Source organism: Pseudophryne corroboree, chromosome 1 (assembly GCF_028390025.1).
Source record: "Pseudophryne corroboree isolate aPseCor3 chromosome 1, aPseCor3.hap2, whole genome shotgun sequence".
Taxonomy (NCBI): domain Eukaryota; kingdom Metazoa; phylum Chordata; class Amphibia; order Anura; family Myobatrachidae; genus Pseudophryne; species Pseudophryne corroboree.
The window spans coordinates 970,514,860-970,532,617 of NC_086444.1; the positions used below are offsets into that span (position 1 = coordinate 970,514,860).

Consider the following 17,758-nt stretch of genomic DNA (forward strand, 5'->3'; position numbering starts at 1 on the left):
CTGTAGTTACCCGGCAACCAGGGCTCGGGAGTGTACAGCGCCGCTGGGGAGAGCTGGAGCTGCAGCAGTGAATGTCACAAGACATTTACCACCGCTGCTGCCCTTGAAGTCTTTACTTTTTACCTCATAAAAAGCTTTTCTTAGGGCTGCCTGGAGCAGCCCCTCTGTTCAGTGCCTGCATACTGCAGCACCAACTTACAAAAGTGAGCTCCTGTGCTGGGAGGTGGGGTTATAGAGGAGGCGGCGCTGTGCATTCTGGGAACAGTCAAAGCTTTGAGCCTGTTGGTGCCTCGGATCAAGATCCTACTCTACACCCCATTGTCCAATCCTTGTGGAGCCCAGTGTACCCCGCAGCAGAAATATCTACTGTGTAAAAATTTGTCCTTCTGTATTTCTATACAAATCCACAGTTTACAAGCGAAGATCGTGAAATACGATCATATTAAAACACGGCAGAGGCAACTAAAACAATTAGAAATCCCTAGCACCCCTAGGGGTGGGACAGCAGCACAGAGTATGTCAGCAGACAGCATAACTGTGGAAGGGCTGGAGCAATTTACACCAAACTTAGTACACATCTAACTTGCAATCTGGGAACAAACACTGTGGGGGTTAGACACCCCTAACACCCCTAGCGGCGGGACAGCAGCACAGAGTATTTCAGGAGAAAGCATAACTTCTGAATGCCTGGACCAATTTACAACAAAGTTGGTACACATATGACTTGCAATCTGGGAACAAACACTGTGGTGGTAAGACACCCCTAGCACCCCTAGAGGTGAAGCAGCAGCACAGAGTTTTTAAGCAGACAGCCTAACTCTGGAATGCCTGGAGCAATTGACACCAAATTTGCTACACAAATGACTTACACTCTGGGAACAAACACTGTGGGGGTAACACAACACTAGCACCCCTAGGGTTGGCCCAGCAGCACAGAGTATATCAGGACATGCATGATCTGTCAGTGATGACAGGGCTGCATGTGACAGGGGCACTGACATGATGGCAGGAGGGGAATGCAGGTAGCACAAATCCACACACTGAGCGTTATATAGTGGAAGTAGCATGGTCCCCCAGCAGCACAGAGTATATCAGGAGATACATAAAGTGCTGCGCTATATAAGAAACTGTGAAAAAAAAATAGATAATTTCACATGGGGAGTGACATGATGTGAGGAGGGAATGGAAGCAGCAGGAAGCAGCAGACTGAGAGTTGTCTAGTGGGAAGAGCAGGGTCCCTTGGGGGACCAAAAAGGGGTCCGGCCACTACACAAACTGCATCAGGGAAGCAAGATATGCCTATAAACTAGATCTCCAACCAACGTAAATTAACGAACAACTATCATTCTAATTTACCATCCTCTTCCCATAGCAAAGCACGGGTATTCAGCTATCTACAATGTTATTTATACTGTGTGTTTAATATTTACATTTATTTTTGTAAACAAACATTCTTAAAATCCCGGGCAACGCCGGGTACACCAGCTAGTTATAATATAAAATAACACAAACAGATTTTTATTTTGTGGATATAGCCCTAGCAGTGAGGGCAGGAGGGAGTAGACAAGAGGAAACAAGAGGGAAGAGAAGAAAGCTACCGAATGAAGAGCGTGATCTAAATCTCTGTAACAGGAAAATTCTATGCTGATTACTTGGTCTGTGACATGATAACCAGGTCCACGTGCACCTCACCCCTCCCCATATGCTACTCAGATATCCTGCAAGAAGAGTGAGAAAAACACTGGCCACCAAGTAACCAAAAATAAAAAATTACAGGTATAAAACCCACACAGACAATACAACAATGTAACTCCTGCCACCATGACCATTTTACCCAGTACACCCTGCTCTCTTTCACTCTTCCCCATGCAGAGTTGCAGGACCTCTGATGTAGTCAGAGTGCTAGATGCTTCTGCTCTGACTCACCACAGTGGCATCCCGAAACGTCTCAGACTGGCTCTCCCAGGTGTATAGGAGCTACCAAGGAAACCTGTGGGCTGCCGTGGGTACTGATTTCAGGCATGAACACCACAGCATACAAAGCATATGGACCTAAATGTATTTAGCCTTAAAAAGTGATGTAGTGGAGATGGATAAAGAGTGATAAAGTACCAGCCAATCAGCTTCCTAACTGCCATGTTACAGGCTGTGTTTGAAAAATGACAGTTAGGAGCTAGTTGGCTGGTACTTTATCATTCTTTATCAGTCTTCACTCTATCACTTTTTAAGGCTTAATACATTTAGAGCCATATGCTCTGTATGCTATGGTGCTCTTGCCTGAAATCAGTACTCACAGCAGCCCACAGGTTTCCTCGGCAGCTCCTATACACCTGGGAGAGCACAGAGATACTCCCTGACAGCGTCTGATCTGCCGCGTGTGTACAGAGACGCACTATGGGTCGCATCATCATACCTCTGAACAACCCTACATTTGCTCAGACTGTCCGTTGCAAGTAAGCCGCTGGAGCCTTTACAACTGCGTAAGACTTCGCAGGCTCAGACACCCTCCAAAAAGGTTGGGACACGCCTTCATTTTTGAAGGCCACCTCCCATTACCTCCTACAGTCACTACCCGTCACTCATTTGTGAAATACTACCGTCGCTAATCTGTCTACTCGCATGCTCAGTGTGACTGTGATGCAATGTTTTTTTGGATTTACCATGGCGGTATCTATTTAATAAATCTGTCTTTTGTCTTTATGTTGGTATTTCTGTGTTTGTCTACTACCTGTATATGGTAACTACATTAACAATACACTGCTTAATACATTATTTTCAGTCCTGAAACATTACCTTATACTGAGTCATTGAAAAAAAAAAAAAAAGAATGGCCAGCTCCATGTGTACAGTATGAGTGACCACCATCCGTCGGCCTATCATCTGCTATCTCTTACTTACATTAGTACTGTGATTTGTATGAGTAACGTCTATTTTTATTCTGTGGTTTTAGGGTTATAGGTTGCCAAACCCGCCTTCTCCACCTTCACAATTCAAGTCTCTCTCGATAACACGTGATGATAACTATGAAAAAATCACAAGGGAATCAGTGCTATTAAAAGGTAGGCATGTCATAAATGAGGCTTTTAGGAAATATTTTAACTAGAACATAAGCCAAATTATAGTAAGAGAACACTACATTTTCTTTAAATTGGTTTGCTGATCCTCGGAATAATATTCTAGGTTCTATTATTTCTATACAGTATATGCAATCTTTTTATCATGCACTTACTACTTGCCGTTCAACTGATTAAATATTCCTCACTGTGAGTGATTTTGCTGATTACAGCCTGTTGAAGAATCATAGTCCTAGTTATGTTTCATGCTGTTCATTTAAAATGACCCTAGTGTATATTAGATATCTAACTTAGATAGCTTGCCTCTCTGTGGTAGAACAATTAAATGAGGTTGTATTTTGTTATTTATACCTCTTTACCATTAGTACATTTTAATTGTTTGTTATTTAAGTATTTTAATCAAAGAGGGTATTGTCATTCTAAAAAGGTTTATTAGCAAGTATTAACTGTGTCTGTAATAGTTATAGGCCTGCATTAATGTAAAGTCAATGTACAATGTACTACAGATGAGTCCCCTAACATATATGCTCTGTGCGCTATAAATCGCATTACACAAAACGCGTGAGTGCTGTATGACTCTGTAGCGACGAGCGTCTTTTTTTGCGCTATTTTATGCAGCATGCCTATATTCTGTGTGTGACTGCGACTATATTTGCATACAAAATGCTATGCTTCAGTGTTTTCCTGGAAAACACTGTAACGTGGCATTTTGGATGCAGATACAGCCGCAATTACACACAGAATATAGGCATGCGCCATATCATTTTAATCAGCAGAAGCTGCTCGTGCGTCCTGTTGTATTACATTGCATCTAAGACACATTTTGTGGGATAAAACTAAAAACATGCTCAGCGCTACCGAGTCTTGCCACGTCATGGCGCGACTTGACGGGGCTGTTTAGCGTGACTGCAGCAAGGACACATCCGTACTTCTTTAAGTAGTTGCAACTATTTAGAAGGGTTTTGCACCTTCAGACAATAATAAACTGCTGAAATACAGTATTTGTCAATGTTTTGGCAGTCAAATTTTCATAGGCCTGTATAGAGTTTCATACTGTAATGTGTTTAATATGAAGGAACAAGGAAGTAATGTAATGCTAATCATTATATAGCTGTAACTTCTATCAAATGAGCGTGGCTGGGGCAGTGACGCTCCAGTGTTGATCTATGCATTACTGCATAATTCTGTAATATGAAAGCCTAAATAGATTTTCTGCTGCGGGGTGCACTGGGCTCCACAAGTCTGGACAATGGGGTGTAGAGTAGGATCTTGATCCTAGGCACCAACAGACTCAAAGCTTTGACTGTTCCCAGAATGCACAGCGCCGCCTCCTATATCACCCCGCCTCCCAGCACAGGAGCTCAGTTTGTAAGTTGCTGCTGCAGTAAACAGGCACTGAACAGAGGGGCTGCTCCAAGCAGCCCTGAGAAAAGCTTTTTATGAAGTAAAAAGTGAAGACTTCAAGGGCAGCAGCAGGGGTAAATGTCTTCTGACATTCTCTGCTGCAGCTCCAGCTCTCCCCAGCGGCGCTGTACACTCCCGAGCCCTGGTTGCTGGGTACCTACAGCGGAGGCTCCGGTTTTCTTCATGTTAGACACACACGGCTGGGGCTCTCCAGGATCGCGTGGCTGCGCTTCGGGAGGTGGTAAGTGGGTCCCGCTCGCGGGACCCGGTCTTTATCGCGATCCGGCGCGGTCAGTGGGAGGCGGGTCGCGCGCGCTGGCGGTGGACACTGTGGCAGTACAGGCGATCCCACTAGATCACCAGGGCATGGGCGCAGGTCGGGTTTTATCTCTAAACCACTTCTTATATCGCCCACAGTACCCGGTGGTTTTGCCAGCAAGGGGGATAAGGCTTAGACCTGAAGCCCCTCCCCTAGCCCCAGGGCGCCATTTTGCGCAAATGTTCCCGCCCTGGAGTTACATATCTGTCTTTTCCTCACTCCCAGTCAGTGTCTGCGGCGCCATTAACCCTCAGCTTACTGTTCCTGGGACTGCTTGGGCAAATCCTCCAATGTAAAGCCGCCTGGTTGTCAGCGCTGTGCCTTTACATGACACTTAAGTATTCTACCTGCCTTTTTAGACAGTGATAGTTAAGAAAGAGTGCATTTAGTCAGGGTTTTATAGTACAATTACCCTGTGATATACATCCAGTTTTTACTGTGTACTGTTATATCTACTGTTATATAGCTGTGTAAGCTAGTCCAGTGCATTATTATTGTCTGTAATAACCTCTGCATTATACAAACTGTGACCTTCTGTGTGTGCATTTGATAGCTGAGTGTTGTCCATCTCGTGTCTTTCACTCAACTTGCTATCCCTATATTCTATAACCTGAGGGGGCTTGGTGCGTCAGGTGTTATCTAATATAGGATTTTCACAAAGATATACCGTATTATGTATTTTTCTCTGTGATTTAGTCACCATATCTCTCCTTTATCTCTGCTAGTGCTGACTACACTGCGCAGGGGTTTGGGATATTGTGCTGCTAATAATTGTACTGTGTTACCTCATACTGCAAGTTATATCATGTCTGCTTCTGAGGGTAACGGTTCTGGGGCGGAACACACTGCTGGTATTGCTGAAGCCACAGGCACATATGAGGAGAATATAGCAGCTGTGGGCTCTGGTTCTGGGGGCTCCTTGCCCCCCAGTGGGACTGTGGCAACGGAAGACACATACTGACCCACCGTGGGCCGCTTTTTTCACGCTTCTGCATACGCTAGTTCATAAACTGACACTCCCTATGGGACCCCCAATGCCGGTACATCCGTATGTGGGCCCTGCAGCTAACCCGCCATGGGCGGACGATTTATCTGCTCAATTAAAGAAGTTGAACCAGTCCTTGACTACTAAAAAGTCTGACCAACGCTCGCCTAAGTCCAAGAGGTCCTCTAAGCGAGCGCTTATCTCCTCACAATCCACTGCTGTCACTGACACCTCGTCTGATGAGGACGGCACTTACACTGACCCCACGGGGTCTGACTCAGATACGGCTGATGGGGAGGGTAGTTCACATGTGGATGTTCCTGACCTTTTGGAGGCTATTAAGTTAATTCTGCAGATTACGGATGATCCTGAGCCATCCGTGCCTCCTAAGAAACCAGATAGGTTCAAGCGTCAGAAGGTGGTTAAACAGGTTTTACCTCACTGATCACCTAGTGGATATACGTCAGGAACCCTTGGAAAACCCGGGTACGAAGTTTGTGCCTCAAAAGAAAATGCTGGCTCGCTATCCCCTCACGCCAGAGCTGTCTAAGAATTGGGAAACACCTCCTCCAGTGGACTCACATGTGGCTAGGATGGTGGTTTCCTCAGCTCTACCTGTCACTACCATCACGTCTCTGAAAGAGCCTACGGATAAACGTGTGGAGGGTTGTCTAAAAACGATTTACACCCTCACGGGTGCTGCACAAAGGCCCACTATTGCAGCTACATGGGCTGCTGAGGCTATTGAAGCATGGGCCTTGGAGTTAGAAGCCGAAATCTCCTCTGACCATGCTAGACAATGCTTGTCATATATTGTCACAGCTTCTCGCTATATTAAAGAGGCGGCTTCTGATGCCGGTATCCTAGCAGCCAAGGCCTCTACTATGTCAGTCCTGGCTCGCCGGATATTGTGGCTTAGATCCTGGTCTGTGGATCTGGAATCTAGAAAATCCCTGGAGGTACTCCCTTTCAAGGGAGATATTCTGTTTGGGGAGGACTTAAATAAGATAGTGGCTGACTTGGCTACTGCCAAAACTGCCTGTCTACCTAATACCGCTCCTTCTGTGTTGAAGGCTAAAGGTACGTCCTTTCGTCCTTCAGGTAAAGCAAAAGGTCAGGTGTACCATAAGCAGGCCCGCACTTCCAAACCTGGTAAGCCGAAGCCCAAAAGAGCCTGGGCTGCCCGTCAGCCAGCTGCCAAGACCGATAAGCCTGCCGCATGACGGGGCGGGCCTCCCCCTGGGGGATCCCAGGGTGGGGGGCCAGCTTCTAGGATATACCCAGGAATGGTTGAAGACCACTTCAGATGCCTGGGTACGGGAAGTCGTCACTCGAGGTTGCGCCATTGCCTTCAAAAACCGACCCCCTCATCGATTTTGCCAGACAGACGTCCCTTTGGACCGGACAAAGGCAAAAACTCTACACTCGGTGGTACAGACCCTCCTGGATACAGGAGTCGTAGTACAGGTGCCTCTTGCTCAGAGGGGCCGGGGGTACTATTCTCCACTGTTTCTAGTCCCAAAACCGAATGGGTCCTACCAGCCCATTCTCAACCTCAAGACATTGAATAGGTTTGTGAAGATTTCCAAGTTCCGTATGGAAACCCTCCGCTCTATAGTTCTGGCCTTGGAACCTGGGGACTACATGGTCTCCTTGGACATACAGGATGCTTACCTGCATATTTCTATAGCAGTGTCACATCAACAATACCTGAGGTTTGCTACTGGCAACATCCATTACCAATTTCGGGCGTTACCTTTTGGTTTAACAACGGCTCCGCGAGTCTTCACCAAAGTTATGGCGGTGATGACGATGGTACTCCGCCGTCAAGGGGTCAGGATACTGCCATATCTGGATGACTTGTTAATCCTGGCAAATTCCCCAGATCTTCTCCTGTGTCATCTGGATATGACGGTCCGGTTTCTACAAGCCCACGGGTGGCTTATCAACTGGAAGAAATCCTCCCTGGTCCCTGCTCAGAGCATGGTTCACCTGGGAGCGCTGTTGGACACTCACAACCAGAGGTTATTCTTGTCTCAGGAGAAAGTCCTGGAGCTTCAGGCCAGGATTCGTTGCCTCCTTTCTCGTCCACAAGTGTCGATACATTCGGCGATGCAGGTGCTGGGCCTCATGGTGTCCGCATTCGACATGGTGGAGTATGCTCAATTACATTCTCGCCCCCTCCAGAAGCCGATTCTAGCCAAGTGGGACGGCCTGCCTCCCCGGATCAGGTCTCCAATGATCTCATTGACTCCGGAGGTCCGTCTGTCGCTGGTCTGGTGGCTCCAGGACCAACAATTGTGCAGGGTCCGTCCCTTCTGGATATCCAACTGGGTCCTGTTGACGACAGATGCCAGTCTAAGAGGTTGGGGCGCGGTGCTGGAGCAGCACTTCATGCAGGGTCGGTGGACCAAGGAGGAATCTCTCCTCTCGATCAACATTCTGGAGTTGCGGGCGGTCTTCAATGCGTTGAACCTGGCCCAGCATTTACTTCAGAACCGTCCTGTTCAAGTACAGTCTGACAACGCCACCACAGTGGCTTACATAAATCATCAAGGCGGCACTCAAAGCCGTTTGGCAATGAAGGAAGCCTCACGGATTCTACAGTGGGCAGAACGCCATCTACCGGCAATATCGGCAATATTCATTCCGGGAGTCCTGAATTGGGAAGCTGACTTTCTCAGTCGTCAGGACGTGCATGCCGGTGAGTGGGGCCTCCATCCAGAACTGTTTCAACTCCTCATGGAAAGGTGGGGTCTTCCAGATGTGGATCTGATGGCGTCTCGACACAATCACAAGGTTCCGGTCTTCGGAGCAAGGACAAGGGATCCTCAAGCAGCTTTCGTGGAAGCGCTAGAGGTGCCGTGGAGGTTTCGGCTGCCGTACGTGTTCCGTCCGGTGTCACTCCTGCCCAGAGTAATTCGGAAGTTCAAGCAAGAAAAAGGAAATCTGCTTCTCATAGCTCCGGCGTGGCCCAGACGGCACTGGTTCTTAGACCTGCAAGGCCTATCGTCAGAGCGTCCACTTCTACTTCCACAACGCCCAGACCTCCTCGTTCAGGGCCCTTGTGTCTACCAGGACCTAGCCCGGCTGTCTTTGACGGCGTGTCTCTTGAAGCTTCTGTCTTGAGGGCTAAGGGTTTTTCTGAAGAGGTCATTAAAACTATGTTGCGGGCCCGGAAACCGGCTTCTGCTCGGATTTACCATAGGGTCTGGCATTCATACTTTGTTTGGTGCGCATCTATCAATTATGACGCTTCCAAGTTTAGTACAGCCAAACTTTTGACTTTCTGCAGCAGGGCCTAGATTTAGGCCTGCGTCTGGCCTCCCTCAAGGTTCATATTTCTGCCTTGTCTGTGTGGTTTCAGAGAAAAATTGCGACTTTACCTGATGTTCATACTTTCACTCAGGGTGTGTTGCGTATCCAACCTCCCTATGTCCCGCCTGTGGCTCCTTGGGACTTGTCGTGGTTTTGGAGGCGTTGCAGGAGCCTCCGTTTGAACCCCTGAGTTCAGCTGACCTTAAGTTGCTTTCCCTTAAGGTGATGTTCTTGCTGGCTATTGTTTCTGCTAGAAGAGTGTCGGATCTGGGTGCCTTGTCTTGTAGTTCCCCATATCTGATTTTTCACCGTGACCGGGCGGTTCTTAGGACTCGTCCCGCATATTTACCTAAGGTGGTTTCTTCGTTCCACCTTAATCAGGAGATTGTGGTTCTAGCCTTTGTCTCTCCTGATTTGTCTCCCAAAGGCTCTCCGTATCTATGTGAAGAGAACTGCTTCTATTCGAAAATCTGATTCTCTCTTTGTTTTGTTTGGATTTCACAAACGTGGCTGGCCTGCTCACAAGCAGACCCTGGCCAGATGGATTAGAATGGTGATTGCACATGCTTATGTGAAGGCTGGTCTGTCAGCTCCTGCTCACATTACGGCCCATTCTACTCGGTCTGTTGGACCTTCTTGGGCGGCCCTCCGTGTTGCGACCCTTGATCAATTGTGCAAGGCGGCTACGTGGTCCTCCGGGAACACGTTCATAAGGTTCTATGCCTTCGATACTGCCGCTTCCCAGGATGCTTCCTTTGGACGCCGGGTTCTTGTGCCCGCTACAGTGCGTCCCCTCCCATAAGGAACTGCTTTGGGACATCCCCATTCTCCAGACTTGTGGAGCCCAGTGTGCCCCGCAGCAGAAAACGAGTTTAATGGTAAGAACTTACCTTTGTTAAAACTCTTTCTGCGAGGTACACTGGGCTCCACAAGGCGCCCACCCTGACCCACTTAGCTTCTTTGGGTTCATATGGCATTAGCCGCTGACACTTCTCTTGTCGTGAGAGTGTGGTGTATGTGGCTACTAACCATTGTCGTCTCTTTTCCTGCTACTGCATTGGGCTGGTTAACTAAAACTGAGCTCCTGTGCTGGGAGGCGGGGTGATATAGGAGGCGGCGCTGTGCATTCTGGGAACAGTCAAAGCTTTGAGTCTGTTGGTGCCTCGGATCAAGATCCTACTCTACACCCCATTGTCCAGACTTGTGGAGCCCAGTGTACCTCGCAGAAAGAATTTTAACAAAGGTAAGTTCTTACCATAAATCTCGTTTTCTCATATGTCCTAGAGGATGCTGGGGACGACATCAAGACCATGGGGTATAGACGGGATCCGCAGGAGAGACATGGGCACTCTAAAGACTTTTCATTGGGTGTGAACTGGCTCCTCCCTCTATGCCCCTCCTCCAGACCTCAGTTTTAGAAATGTGCCCAGGTCGACTGGATGCACTCTGAGGAGCTCTACTGAGTTTCTCTGAAAAGACTTCTGTTAGATTTTTTTATTTTCAGGGAGAACTGCTGGCAACAGTCTCCCTGCTTCGTGGGACTGAGGGGGCAGAAGTAGGAACCAACTTCCTGAAGAGTTTCATGGCTCTTCTTCTGGCTGACAGGACATCATTAGCTCCTGAAGGGAACTGAACGCTAGCCGTGTCTAGATGCTCACTCCCACAGCACGCCGTCACCCCCCTCACAGAGCCAGAAGTCAGAAGACAGGTGATCTTCTATCAAGTAAGTGACGGCTGAAGTACGGCGCGGCTGGCGGGAGCGCAGTGCGCCGTTGCTGCCCACACACACAGGCACTGCAGGGTGCAGGGCACGGGGGGGGGGGGGGCCTGGGCAGCAAGATAAATACCTTAAAACTGGCTAAAAGGAGGCATAAGTTGCCGCTGGCCTACCCTACCCCCGCCAGTATAAATAATATGTCATATACTGAGTGTAAGGGCGCGCCATTGTGGGGGCGGAGCTTCTTCCTCAGGCAGCCAGCACACTACTCAGCGCCATTTTCTCTCTCTCCTCAGGCTGCAGAGAACACGCTGGTCCTCTCCTCCACTTCTGACAAGTACAGGGTGCTATAAAGGGGGGGCACAAAGCGATTGTGGTGCATTTGATAGTGTATATTACTATTTAAAAGCGCATTTGGGCTGTGGACATACTGTGTTCACAGGCAGTACTGGCGCTGGGTTTGTGAACTGGCTGCTCCTATTCTGTGTCCCTCTGATAGATTTTACTGTGGGTCTGTGCCCAAAATAAGTCCCAATGTGTCTGTGAGTGTGGTGTACACGTGTGAGGCATGTTTGAGGCAGGGAGTTCCTCCCCGGAGGAAGCCATTTTAGGGACACAGAGTTGTAATGTGGTGGCGCTACCGGCACACCAAGAGCCTGCATGGGTGAAAGAGCTACGTGACAGTATGCATCTGATTAACCGTAGATTGGATAAGTCTGAATCTAAGGCTGCATGCTGGAGAAAATCTGTGGAAGATGTGATATTTCAGGATACTGTTATTCCTTATGCGGGCGGCCCCTCTGGGTCACATAAGAGACCATTTGCAAATGCTGTAAACACGGATACCGACACGGATTCTGATTCTTGTGTCGACGATAGTGAATCCAGAGAGATAGATCATAAATTGGCAAAAAGTATACAATATATGATTGTGGCTATAAGGGACGTGTTGGAGGTTACAGAAAGCACTCCTGTACGGAAAAGAAATCCAGAATCACGTTCCCTCCTTCACACGAACTAAATGCTCTGTTTGAAGGGATGTGGGTGAATCCTGATAAAAAATTTCGTATTCCCAAAAGGATTCACATAGCTTATCCTTTCCCGGTTGAAGACAGGAAAAAATGGGAGTCACCCCCTGTGTTAGACAGTGCACTTTCCAGGTTGACAAAGAAGGTAATTCTCCCAGCTCCTGGCACGGCTTCTCTTAATGAGCCGGCAGACCGCAAAATGGAAACGACATTGAAATCCATTTATGTTACCAATGGTACACTGCTCAGGCCCACTATTGCCTGCGCATGGGTGAGTCGCGCTATTGAAAAATGGTCAGAAAGCGTGTCATCAGAAATTGACATGATTGATAAAGATTAGATACTCCATAAGTTAGGGAATATCAAGAACGCTGCCGCCTACATGCTGGAAGCAATGGAGGATATTGGACTCTTGAGTTCACAAGCCGCTACCATGGCAGTATCGGCTAGGCGGGCGTTGTGGATTCGCCAGTGGAACGCGGATGCAGATTCCAAAAGAAACGTGGAGGCTCTCCCATATAAAGGTGAGGCCTTATTTGGCGATGGCCTGGATGCGTTAGTCTCGGCGGCTACCGCAAGTAAGTCAACATTTTTGCCCTCTGCGCCTGCACCGGCAAAAAAGACCTATCACGCGCAAATGCAGTCCTTTCGGACCAATAAATACAAAAAGATGAGAGGTTCCCCCTTCTTTGCAGGTAGGGGAAGGGGAAGGGGAAAGAAGCCCACACCGGCTCCAGGTTCCCAAGAGCAGAAGTCTACCCCTAATTCTGCCAAATCCCCAGCATGACGCTGGAATTTCCTTGCGGGAGGACGCTCGGGTGGGGGCACGTCTCAAACTCTTCAGCCAGGATTGGATTCTGTCTGGCCTGGACCCCTGGGTGTTGCAAATAGTATCCCAGGGATACAAACTAGAGTTTTTAAGACGTTCCCCCATGCCGATTTTTCAAATCGACCTTGCCAGCTTCTCCGCCAGAGAGAGAAGCAGTAACAGTGGCAATCCAAAAATTATGTCAAGACCAGGTCATAGTCCTGGTACCGTTGTCACAACAAGGGCGGGGTTTTTATTCAAGCCTCTTTGTTGTTCCGAAGCCGGACGGCTCGGTCAGACCGATCCTAAATCTAAAAGATCTGAATTTCTTCCTGAGAAGGTTCAAGTTCAAGATTGAATCACTTCGGGCGGTGATTGCCAGTCTGGAGGATGGGGACTACTTGGTGTCGGTGGACATAAAGGATGCTTACCTGCATGTTCCCATTTATCCTCCTCACCAGGCTTATCTGAGATTCGCGGTTCAGGATTGCCATTACCAATTCCAGACGTTACCTTTCGGACTCTCCACGGCGCCGAGGGTATTCACCAAGGTGATGGCGGAGATGATGGTCCTCCTTCGTTAGCAAGGAGTCAATATAATCCCTTATCTGGACGACCTCCTGATAAAGGCGAGATCCAGGGAGCAGTTATTACAAAACATATCCCTCTCCCTGCCAATACTTCAACAACACGGGTGGATCATAAATTACCCAAAGTTACAGTTGGAACCGACGACAAGGTTGTCTTTCCTCGGGATGATTCTGGACACAGAAGTTCAGAAAGTATTTCTTCCACTGGAAAAGGCTCTGGAAATCCAGAAAATGGTAAAACAGACATTGAAACCATCAAGTGTGTCGATCCATCATTGCATTCGGTTGTTGGGGAAGATGGTGGAGGCCTACGAGGCCATACAGAAAAGAAGGTTCCATGCCAGAGTATTCCAGTGGGACCTGTTGGACAAGTGATCGGGGTCACACCTACACATGCACAGAAAGATAATCCTGTCATCAAAAACCAGGATTTCGCTCCTGTGGTGGTTGCACAGCTCTCACCTGCAAGAGGGACGCAGGTTCGGGATTCAGGACTGGGTCCTAGTAACCACGGATGCAAGTCTCCGAGGCTGGGGAGCAGTCTCTCAGGGAGAAAACTTCCAGGGACGTTGGTCACAACAGGAAGCCTGCCTTCACATAAACGTACTGGAGCTAAGAGCCATTTACAACGGCCTTCAACAAGCGGTACATCTTCTTCAAGACCGTCCCATGCAAATCCAGGCTGACAATGTAACAGCAGTTGCATACATAAACAGGCAGGGCGGAACGAAAAGCAGAGCGGCAATAGCAGAGACGACAAAAATCCTCCGCTGGGCAGAAAGACATCTACAAGCTCTGTCGGCAATATTAATTCCGGGAGTGGACAACTGGGAAGCAGACTTCCTCAGCAGACACTATCTCCATCCAGGAGAGTGGGGCCTCCACCAAGAAGTCTTCGCAGAGGTGACAAGTCTTTTGGGGAGTTCCTCAAATAGACATGATGGCGTCCCGTCTCAACAAGAAGCTTCAGAGATACTGTTCCAGGTCAAGAGACCCTCAAGCAGTAGCAGTGGATGCACTGGTGACCCAGTGGGTTTTTCCGTCAGTGTATGTCTTCCCTCCACTTCTGCTGATCCCAAAAGTACTCAGGATCATAAGAAAAACAAGGGTTCGAGCGATCTTCATTGCCCCAGACTGGCCAAGGAGGGCTTGGTACCCAGACCTTCAGCAGTTGCTCATAGAAGATCCTCAGCCTCTTCCTCCTCGGGAGGACCTGCTGCAGCAGGGGCCGTGCGTGTACCAGGACTTACCGCGGCTACGTTTGACGGCATGGCTGTTGAGAGCCGTATCCTAGCCTGGAAGGGTATTCCTAAGGAGGTCATCCCCACCATTATTCAGGCCAGAAAGGGTGTAACGTCAAAACATTACCACCGTATTTGGAGAAAATATGTGTCTTGGTGTGAATCCAAGAAAGCTCCTACGGAAGAGTTTCACTTAGGACGTTTTCTCCATTTTTTGCAGGATGGTGTGGAGAAGGGCCTCCGATTGGGATCAATCAAGGTCCAGATTTCGGCCTTGTCAGTGTTCTTCCAAAAACAATTGGCCTCACTTCCAGAGGTTCAGACCTTCGTGAAAGGGGTTCTGCACATCCAGCCTCCATTCGTGCCTCCAGTGGCACCATGGGACCTTAACGTGGTATTGCAGTTCCTTCAATCGGATTGGTTTGAGCCTTTACAAAAGATAGAGTTGAATTTTTTTCACTTGGAAAGTGGTGATGCTTTTGGCATTGGCATCCGCAAGGCGGGTGTCTGAATTGGGGGCCTTGTCTCACAAGAGCCCTTTCCTGATTTTCCATGAAGATAGGTCAGAGTTGCGAACTCGCCAACATTTTCTTCCAAAGGTGGTTTCTGCTTTTCACATAAACCAACCTATTGTGGTGCCAGTAGTTACTGACACATTCACTGATTCAAAGTCTCTAGATGTGGTTAGAGCTTTGAAAATCTATGTTGCTAGAACGGCTCGTATACGGAAAACAGAGGCTCTGTTTGTCCTGTATGATCACAACAAGATTGGCTGTCCTGCTTCCAAGCAGACTATTGCACGCTGGATTAGAAATACGATTCAGCAAGCTCATACTACGGCTGGATTGCCGTTGCCGACGTCAGTAAAGGCCCACTCCACTAGGAAGGTGGGCTCATCCTGGGCGGCTGCCCGGGGGGTCTCTGCATTACAACTTTGCTGAGCAGCTACTTGGTCAGGGTCAAACACATTTGCTAAGTTCTACAAGTTTGACACCTTGGCTGATGAGGACCTCAAGTTTGGTCAATCGGTGCTGCAGGGTCATCCGCACTCTCCCGCCCGTACTTGAGCTTTGGTATAGACCCCATGGTCTTGATGTCGTCCCCAGCATCCTCTAGGATGTATGAGAAAATAGGATTTTGATAACCTACCGGTAAATCCTTTTCTCCTAGTCCGTAGAGGATGCTGGGCGCCCGTCCCAGTGCGTACTTTACCTGCAGTTTAGTTATTAGAGTTACACAAGTTGTGTTATCTTGGTTTCAGCATGTTGCTGCAATTGGTTCATGCCTGTTGGCGTGTGTTATATTGAATGCCATGTGTGCGGCATGGTTGAGGGTGTGATATCTCACCACTAGTTAAGTAATTCCTTTCCTCGAAATGTCAGTCTCCCTGGGCACATTTCCTACAACTGAGGTCTGGAGGAGGGGCATAGAGGGAGGAGCCAGTTCACACCCAATGAAAAGTCTTTAGAGTGCCCATGTCTCCTGCGGATCCCGTCTATACCCCATGGTCTTGATGTCGTCCCCAGCATCCTATACGGACTAGGAGAAAAGGATTTACCGGTAGGTTATCAAAATCCTATTGTAAGTCTCCCAAGTCAATCTATTAACATTTTGGGAACTGAAAAGTCTGTCTTTTAAGGTAACCGTTTCAGTAGAGGTACCCACACCTTATTGCAGTATGTGCAGGAAGGTACTACTTACAATGAGGTGTGGTTGAAGCTGGCAACTTAGAAGTTGGTAGAATAAGAAATGCCTGAGAGTATTTTGTATTTTAAAAATAGATAATAATGAAAAAAACAACAACCACTTCTGTCAGGTATCAGGTTAATTCCCCATTTTGCCAATGACTGGTTCGGGGTTTCAGGGAAATCCTACATGATGAAAATTCTAGATTTGATGATTCCAACCAAAAAATAATCTGGATTGGCAATTCTGCGACTTCTAAAGTGCTGTTTTTCATGATTTCCTGAAGAATTGAGGCCCTGATAATCGGACTGGCAAATGTGGAATCTCGGCTCAGAAATATGGGAGTTTTTTCCTCCTGGATTTGTCATTCTCTTTGAAAACTATTTTTTTTTTTACAAGAATCATTCTACCACCAATTCTACAACCATATACATGAAAAGATACATTTTTAAAAAAAGCTCATGTACTTGGAAATGCTCAAGCCAGCTATACATCACTGTGCCAGGTGTACATCAGAAGTAAAGGCCGATAAAATCTCCCAGAGCGACGTCGCTCATTTTATCGACAAGTGTGTGTGCCGCCAGTGACGACCGATGCGCTGGTCGGCAACGATCGTCGCTGTCCGCAGTGCATACATGCTCGATCTGGACTGTCGTCTAGGAGCGGCATGCACGGCCGGCAGAGGCGTGACGTCACTGAGCGATATGAGCGGTCATATCACTCAGTGTGTACAGGCGACTGCCGACCGGCCGGTCCGGGAGGGGAAACACTAGACGATGTTGCTCACAGAGCGACATCATCTAATGTGTATGGACCTTAACACATGTGCATGATTACACCACTGGGGGTGTTTTTAATTTGCTGACTGTCAGGATCCCGGCGGTCAGGATACCGACGCTGGAATCCCGCCTGCCGACAATGCCGCCAGCCGGAATCCTGGTGCAGCAGGACTATTCCCACTCATGGGTGTCCACGACACCCATAGAGTGCGAATAGATCCTGTGGCGAGTGCAGCGAGCCACCAAGCCCGCAGTGTGACGAGTGCAGCGAGCCACCAAGCCCGCAGTGTGACGAGTGCAGCGAGCCCGCAAGGGGACGCTTTGCGCCCACCCCGCTGCCGGCATTGTGATGGGCAGGATGCCACAGTTGGGAAATTGACATCTGGCATCCTGTCCGCCGGTAAATCATACTCAGTTTTACCAGTGATAGTGTAGAGAAGACATTGGCTACCCTTCGCACTAGTTCCACAAGGTGCCACTCGAAGCTGTTTTGGCACTGTCTTATACCACTTCCACACAGGGTAAACCTATTAGGCATGCTAGACCCTTTCCAGACCAAGTAATGCCTGCACACCCAGTGAAGCCGATACTGGGCCCCTGGTGAGAACTCTGCCACAGTTAGCCCTGCTCAGTCAAGTAACAGGACAAAATTCTGAAGCATGTCTTCGTCTGCAGACTACAAATGATCAACCTAGCCTGAGCAAAGTAGCTTCAAAGGACAGGGATGCCACTAACACAGAACCCATCTATTACTTTTGTTAATGTCTGTTTATATTCTAATGATGGTGGCATTCAGGAAAATGTCTGGC

The 17,758-nt window shown here is 48.2% G+C and overlaps 1 protein-coding gene across 4 annotated transcripts in view; it reads left to right on the top strand.

Moving 5' to 3' along the window:
- Nucleotides 1-17,758, top strand: part of MAP9 (microtubule associated protein 9) — a 379,878-nt gene that overhangs the window by 179,303 nt on the left and 182,817 nt on the right. For all 4 annotated transcript variants that reach the window (XM_063920498.1, XM_063920497.1, XM_063920499.1 and 1 more), the window contains one exon: nucleotides 2,951-3,059. In XM_063920498.1, the coding sequence (XP_063776568.1) occupies nucleotides 2,951-3,059 (109 nt within the window). The remainder of the gene's footprint in view (nucleotides 1-2,950; nucleotides 3,060-17,758) is intronic.